Source organism: Simochromis diagramma, unplaced genomic scaffold, assembly GCF_900408965.1.
Source record: "Simochromis diagramma unplaced genomic scaffold, fSimDia1.1 OVJJ01000372.1, whole genome shotgun sequence".
Lineage (NCBI taxonomy): Eukaryota > Metazoa > Chordata > Actinopteri > Cichliformes > Cichlidae > Simochromis > Simochromis diagramma.
In genome coordinates, this window is record NW_024386865.1 from 8,061 (window position 1) to 16,329 (window position 8,269).

Here is an 8,269-nt window from a genome sequence, read left to right on the forward strand (position 1 = left end):
GTGTTTGAGTAGACAAGTACAACATTTCTTTTCTTCTTTTTTTTTTTAAGTGAACAAGAGGAAATCAGATTTTGTCTTACAAGGATGAATGTCTGAGCCTTTATCTTCAGACATTGTTTGCATGTTTTGTTGGCATTTGGCAACACTTGGGGTTATATCACAAAGTACTGCTCTGGTTTGATCATGAAACATTTTCTTGCCTTTCTCAGTCAATGAACATGTTTTTGTAAAAGATTGTAGAAAATACCCAAATTTAAAAATCCCACACATCCATCAATGTGTGGATGTGTCCTAAAACACGAGAAAGAAAACATTTTCATAAACTGACTGATTAATTGATAAACAGCATCGACTATTTGATCCAACTACTTGTTGTTTTCAGTCAGATGATTTCCATAGAGGCACTTTGCATCAGCAGCACCATGCTCCAGTGCTCTGGGAGAGTTTATAGTCCTGAGAGTTGAACACTGGATGACTGACAGCTGTCCTTCATCACAACAGAAGCCACAGAAATCCTCCTCATCAAAAACATGACTTTGATCTGCGTCCTCATCTGGACTCTCCTCTGCTGCTGCTTCACAGGTAAAGTCCAGAGAATCAAACTCCTCTCCTCTATCAACATCTGTCCCTCTGAAATGAAGCCCACAAAACCATGAAGCTGCTTTATGTTTTTGTCTCTGTGTCCTCAGAGTCCAGAGGACAGATCACAGTGACTCAGCCTGGAGCAGTGAGCTCTGCTGTGGGAGCAACTGTGAGCATCAAGTGTACGACCAGTCAGGATGTTCATGTTTGGAACAACAACCATCTTTTATCCTGGTACCAACAGAAAGATGGAGGAGTTCATAAACTGCTCATTCACTGGTCTAGCACTCGAGAATCAGGGATTCCAGATCGTTTTACAGGCAGTGGATCAAACTCTGACTTCACTCTGACCATCAGTGGAGTCCAGGCTGAAGATGCAGCAGTTTATTACTGTCAGAGTGAACACTACATTAACAGCCAGCATGTGTTCACACAGTGAAAAGCCATCATACAAAAACCTCCCTCAAGTGCAGAGACTGATACAGTTGACTGAGTACACACACTCAAAGAAATACACTGGGTTTCATATCTTAGTGAGGATATCTAATTGACATGATGCTTTTCCTAACTGCTTACTATAACCTTAACCATCAAAAGTGAATGCCTAACTATAACCTAACTGTAACCCTGACACTAAAACCACTTTTTGAGACTCAAATGCCTTTAAACTGGTTTGGGACGAGCGTTTTTCCCCATAAGTGACTGTTGTTCTCCACAGTATAGTGGCATACCTCACGTGTAACGCACATTACAAAAAAAATCAAAAAAACAAAACATGTGGGGAACCTCCTCCAGATGTCACTGTTGGTGTTTCTGGAGTCAACAAACATAGTGTGTATTATTTCATCAAAAGACGTTAATTGGTCTCCATCACCCTCAGATTTACAACCAATCATGGGGTGGATGAAGGTAATGACACGTTCTGTTACCAACAGAAAAATGGTGAAACTCCTAAAAAGCTAACTTACAATGCTGACACTTGAGCTTCATGACCTTTGACCTCACTCACGCTTCACAGAGGTTTTAGGTTTCTTGGAACCTTATCCCAACTTCACATAAATAGGATTGTTAGAAAGGTGTAAAAGTACACAACACACACGATGATTGTGCTCACTATTATTGCGTTTTACTGACAGTTATGAACTCAAGGAACACAGTCTGTTCCAGTCCAGCTCTCCCCGTCCCCGCTCGACTCTGTCTTCACTATATAGATGAACAGAAAGAGACAGCGTCATCAGTCAGTCGCCACCACCTGTGGCTCACCTGCCTCCCGGTACCGCCCCCTTGAGCTCACTGTACCACTCCTCCCCTGCAGATGAGCCAAGGACCACACCTCCGCCACAGAAGGCAAATCAAACATACCCATTTTGTCTCTCTCTGTTATGGACACAGATGTACAGATTTGTATACAGAGTAGCATGAAAGACTCAAATGTAAGCACTCAGTAAGGTGCAGAAAAGTGCTGAACAATCATAAATTCTAAACAATCAGTTGTTTGTTTCTGCTCATTAAATTCTGTAAGAATTAGAAATGTGAAGGTCCCAAGTTCAGTCTGTGGATTTTACCTCCAACAGCAGCTTTTATCCAGGTACATGTTCTTGAACTTAAAGTGTCCGTGATGATAACAGAGATTCTATCATGATGGGTTTTATTACTTAGTTTTATTCATTTGAATAAAGCTGGAATTCAGTTGTGTAATTGTTTGTAATTTGTGATTAAAAAAACATCAACAGCAGTGAACAACGATGCTTGATCTGCCCCGCTGTTACATGTCACATGGTTATGATCATAGCTACAGAAAGAGGTGTTATAGGTAGTGCTGTCAGAGATAACAGCCTCGTTTAAAAGATACTGATTGTGTCTGTTTGTGTTTTATAAGAAGTCCTTTGAAGCAAAGAGCAGTGACTGTACCTCCACATGTCTGAGCTCCTCACTCTCTGAGACTAAGCTCAGCTACTCTACAGCATGAACCTGTGACCTCATTAATTCATATTTTTAAATCAATCCAGATATATTGTTACTAAATATTATGATAAACATGTGAATCCATCAATGAACCATAAAACAAAACATTTAAATAATAGAAAATATTTTGGAATAAGAATATTCTGAAGAACAAACTGATATATCTGCTCAATACTACGATGGATTGAAGTATTCCTGATAAACAGCATTGTCAGACTGATCCAAGTCAGTCAGATGATTTCCATAGAGAGGCACTTTGCATCAGCAGCACCATGCTCCAGTGCTCTGGGAGAGTTTATAGTCCTGAGAGTTGAACACTGGATGACTGACAGCTGTCCTTCATCACAACAGAAGCCACAGAAATCCTCCTCATCAAAAACATGACTTTGATCTGCGTCCTCATCTGGACTCTCCTCTGCTGCTGCTTCACAGGTAAAGTCCAGAGAATCAAACTCCTCTCCTCTATCAACATCTGTCCCTCTGAAATGAAGCCCACAAAACCATGAAGCTGCTTTATGTTTTTGTCTCTGTGTCCTCAGAGTCCAGAGGACAGATCACAGTGACTCAGCCTGGAGCAGTGAGCTCTGCTGTGGGAGGATCTGTGAGCATGAAGTGTAGGACCAGTCAGAATGTTCAAAACTCTCAAGCTTTAGCCTGGTACCAACAGAAAGATGGAAAGCCTCCCAGACGTATCATTTACTACACTAGCAATCGTGATTCAGGGATTCCAGCTCGTTTTACAGGCAGTGGATCAAACTCTGACTTCACTCTGACCATCAGTGGAGTCCAGGCTGAAGATGCAGCAGTTTATTACTGTCAGAGTTATCATGTTATCAACAGTCAGCATGTGTTCACACAGTGAAAAACAGTCGTACAAAAACCTCCCTCAGCTGGAGAGGAACTGAGAAGAAGAAAATCTGAATAAACGACTGCTCAGAGACGTAAACTATTTCATAATTTAGTAAAGCTTTAATTATAATATTTGCATTTATTACATTTTAAATATTTTTTTGTATTCAGTTTTATTGCATCAAATCAGATCAACAATTACTTTATGATGTTATATGTTGTAGGTAAAGACCCTCCAATAATGTTCAATGAATTACCTGCAAAACAGTGAATTCTGGTATAAACCATCAACATATGAAATGTTTTCGATCTCTGGTTTCCAGAAAATAACCCCAAATATTAAGCTTGTGATAAAATAAACCCAATTCAGACTGTTTTTTCAAGATAGAAATACAGATTTGTATGGATTCAGCTTAATTATTTAAAATCAGGGCAGTGTAACATATAATGTGTAACAATTCATTTTTTTAAAACTACAGTACTGTTTCAGTCTAGTGCAGCAGTACATGACAGCATTAATAAATTTATGATACCCATTACATCCAAGCAGGGTGTGTTCTTGGCGCTTCAAAGCTCATCTTCTGTCATTCTGACTTTCAAATGCTGATTCATGCGATTATATATATCTCTTGTGTAGGTGCCGTTCTGTGCTTGGTGGAGAATACAAAAAGCTTTTCGATTTTATTGTAGAAATACAGACTGGTTGCCTAAGTTGCGAGGACATAAACGATGGTGCTGTCATGCCATCTGCGTGTGTGTGTGTTTGTGTACATCAAGACTAGAAATTATGAAGAGGAAAGACATAATGTACGATTAACTTGGCTTCTACTTTAAAAAAAAAAAAAAATTAAATGTGGAAATAACAATATAGTCAACCATTGCAGATTATTTGACACTGATTTTTTATTTTGGTTGGCCTGGTTGGTGTATTTGTTAAACTCAAACTCAAGAACATGTTTACTCATTAGATTTTATTGTTTTTAGAACAGACAGTAGACACAAAAGGATCAGTGCAGGGGCATTTGTTATGATTGTTGTATTTATGAGAGAATTTTTTTTTTTTATTTTGTTGGATTTTTTTAAATATGAAAAGTGAAAGGAACAAAGAAACAAGGATGTTATGGCACACAAGCTTAGAGCTTTACCACAAGAAAAACAGCTCAGCGATTGACATTAGGACTGGGAACACTGGTCTCTCCTCAATATCTCTGAGACCAGATTCTGGGAGCCCTGGGCAGCCTCACAGGTCAAAGAGCCCACCTTCATCCACTGGAGGGAGCCTCAGGGTGCTGCTCCAGCTGTAGAGGCCGTCGTTCTCCTGCACCACGGGGCTCCTGCTCTCCTCCCAGCTGATGCTGCCACTGCCATCCACCTTCCAGGACAGACTCCAGTCTGAGGGGAAGCCCTTGTTGGCCAGACACATGAGCGTGGCCTTCCCCTGTTTCAGCTCCTTTTCGGAGGGACCCAGTAGCTTCAGGGCGGGGCGGGTATCACCTAGGGAACGTGAATCAGTTTTTGAACCACAATTTGAATTTCTCCATTAAGAAGTTTCTGCCAGGTGTTTTTTCTGCTCCACCAGTCATTAACTAAGTGATCAGGACCAGTCAGAATGTTAATAGTAATTGGTTATCCTGGTACCAACAGAAAGATGGAGGAGTTCCTAAACGTCTCATTTACTATATTAGCACTCGACAATCAGGGATTCCAGCTCGTTTTACAGGCAGTGGATCAAACAAAGACTTCACTCTGACCATCAGTGGAGTCCAGGCTGAAGATGCAGCAGTTTATTACTGTCAGAGTCTTCACTATCCTAACAGTCAGTATGTGTTCACACAGTGAAAAACAGTCGTACAAAAACCTCCCTCAGTCAAACTGAACAGAAACTGAAGTGACTGCTGCAGCTGGAAGATACTGCAGAGACTGATACAGTTCACTGAGGACACACACACACACACACACACACACACACACACACACACACACACACACACACACACACACACACACACACACACACGTAGAAAAATATTTAGTATACACATCCAGGAATGCATATACTATTATATATTGTACATATATTTATTAGTTTCAGATATAGCCATTCTTGTATTTTGCTTGTTTACGTTATTGTATTTTGCACAACTCTGTTGCTTGTGAAGCTCGCACACAAGAATTTCACTCACATGTGCTGTACCAATGTACCTGCACATGTGATGTGACAATAAAAGTGATTTGATTTGATTTGATTTGATCCGTACAGCAGAACGCTGCTGCAGGATTGCTCTCCCCCCGCTTCAGGACACCTACACCAGGAGATGTCGGACTAGAGCAGCACAGATACTGAAGGACCCGTCCCATCCTGGCAACAAACTGTTCCAACTTCTGCAATCTGGAAGAAGGTTCTGCATCATCCGGGCAAGGACAGAGAGACTCAAGAGGAGCTTCTATCCCTAAGCCATCCGTGCCCTAAACCATAACTGGCTGTTGTTTTTTTCCAACAATTTTAATTATAAGCTAGATATATTTCTACTAATGAAATTAGTTTGCAAACAGCAACAGGGATGAGTCAGTGAGTCAGTTGGGGTTGTGAATCATGATTCACGAGGCAGTAAAGTGATTCTCGAGTATTGAACGATTCGTTCATGATTCGCACATCACTAGTCCAGACAGAAGATTTAAATGTGATTAAATGGTGCAAAGGACTTTCATTTCACTGGGCACAAATCTGTCCAGGTTAAGTTAAGTTCAACCCCAAACCATTCTTCAAAAAATACTTATATTCAATAACATGTGAGCTGATAGATCCAAGTCCCTGTGTGAGTCAGTCAGGTGATTTCCATAGAGAGGCACTTTGCATCAGCAGCACCATGCTCCAGTGCTCTGGGAGAGTTTATAGTCCTGAGAGTTGAACACTGGATGACTGACAGCTGTCCTTCATCACAACAGAAGCCACAGAAATCCTCCTCATCAAAAACATGACTTTGATCTGCGTCCTCATCTGGACTCTCCTCTGCTGCTGCTTCACAGGTAAAGTCCAGAGAATCAAACTCCTCTCCTCTATCAACATCTGTCCCTCTGAAATGAAGCCCACAAAACCATGAAGCTGCTTTATGTTTTTGTCTCTGTGTCCTCAGAGTCCAGAGGACAGATCACAGTGACTCAGCCTGGAGCAGTGAGCTCTGCTGTGGGAGGATCTGTGAGCATCAAGTGTACGACCAGTCAGGATGTTCATGTTTATAGCAACAATCACCGTTTAGCCTGGTACCAACAGAAAGATGGAGGAGTTCCTAAACTGCTCATTCACTCTGCTAGCACTCGACAATCAGGGATTCCAGCTCGTTTTACAGGCAGTGGATCAAACTCTGACTTCACTCTGACCATCAGTGGAGTCCAGGCTGAAGATGCAGCAGTTTATTACTGTCAGAGTCTTCACTATCCTAACAGTCAGTGGGTGTTCACACAGTGAAAAACAGTCATACAAAAACCTCCCTCAGTCAGACTGAACAGAAACTGAAGTGACTGCTGCAGCTGGAAGATACTGCAGAGACTGATACAGTTCACTGAGGACACACACACACACACACACACACCTTTGTAACCAAGGGGGTTTACGAGGGGAGGTACTATTTTTTATTGTGAACTGTTTTCAATAAAAGGCAGCGAGAGGAGGCCGTCGTCGGGGTCATTCGTAATGAGATTCAAAGTGCGTTTCTGAGACACCGACGAGGCCTCCCTTGCAAGTAAATCGATCGATTGCTGACTGTCTTGTTTTCTTCATGATGAATAAGTCTCTAAACCAGCGGGGCTTGTGGAAACACAGACCCAACACCTAACAAATGGCAACCCTTAACAAAGGATAAAACAGAATAAACAAGCACATAGAAAAATATGAGGAAACACAAAACACTGAGTCGTCAGACCGTGACGGGAAGATACTGCAGAGACTGATACAGCTCACTGAGGACTCACACACACACACACACACACACAGATTTTCTCTCAGCGACATTCAGCAGAAATGTGTGCTTAACTAACTAAAGAACAAACGTGGGCCAGTAACAGAAACCAAGATCAATCTTATTAATGACCTTTGACCTTAGAAGTGGAAAAAAAGACACTAGATTTATATTAAACCATAAAGACGACAGAAATGTGGAACTGTTCCTGATCAGTGAGGCTCAAAATAAAAACAACACACCTGTGAATGTTACTGTAAACATATCATCAAACATGAACATGAGTGAAAAAGCTGTTATTGAACTGAAGGCGTTTTTTCATATTTTGTTCATGTCATCATTCATTTAATCTTCTCCTTGTTCATCAATGAAATTAAAACTTTGTACTTCAGATTCTTTCTAATCACTCCTTGCATTCGTTGACTCTCCTGTCTGTGAGTTCTCCTCAGAACAAACAGCTCATTAGAGACACTAAAGACTCTTTCTTCTTTAGACTTGCTTTGTAGTCTGGTGAGACTGTTTCCGTGGTAACCAGGTCCCAGCATTGCTTCATGAACCAGTCTGTCTGATACAGGTGAGCAACACCAACAACCTACCACACACATTTACATAAACATAAAAATAACCTGTACAACTTTAAACTTCTTTTTGCCAAAATGCAGATCTCCTTAATGGTTCTTTCAGCCTGTGTTTTATTTTACCAGTGTAAAATAAAGACATCATGTTGGAGTGCAGAGTTGGTCTAAATTCTTCTAAATGAAAAATATATTCATCAAGTGCAGGTTTGTAGATTTGAATAAAATTAAATGTCTGATTCAACCAAAATTCACTTTGCAAAACATCTTTATTACCTAAAACATGAATGTTGTCATTATGAGAAAGAAAATAACAGTTTTAGTCTTTATTTGTTCTTAAAA

The 8,269-nt window shown here is 40.7% G+C and overlaps 2 gene segments (V, D, J or C); both read left to right on the plus strand.

The window, feature by feature from the left end:
- Positions 1–2,927: 2,927 nt before the first annotated feature.
- On the plus strand, positions 2,928–3,940 carry LOC120733306. The segment is given in 2 exon segments: positions 2,928–2,979; positions 3,087–3,940. Coding segments are annotated over 2 exon segments (375 nt in total).
- A 2,431-nt stretch (positions 3,941–6,371) lies between these two features.
- On the plus strand, positions 6,372–6,850 carry LOC120733305 (the record flags this gene model as incomplete). The annotated part of the segment is given in 2 exon segments: positions 6,372–6,423; positions 6,531–6,850. Coding segments are annotated over 2 exon segments (372 nt in total), but the record flags the coding sequence as incomplete, so codon positions are not given.
- Between the last annotated feature and the right edge of the window lie 1,419 nt (positions 6,851–8,269).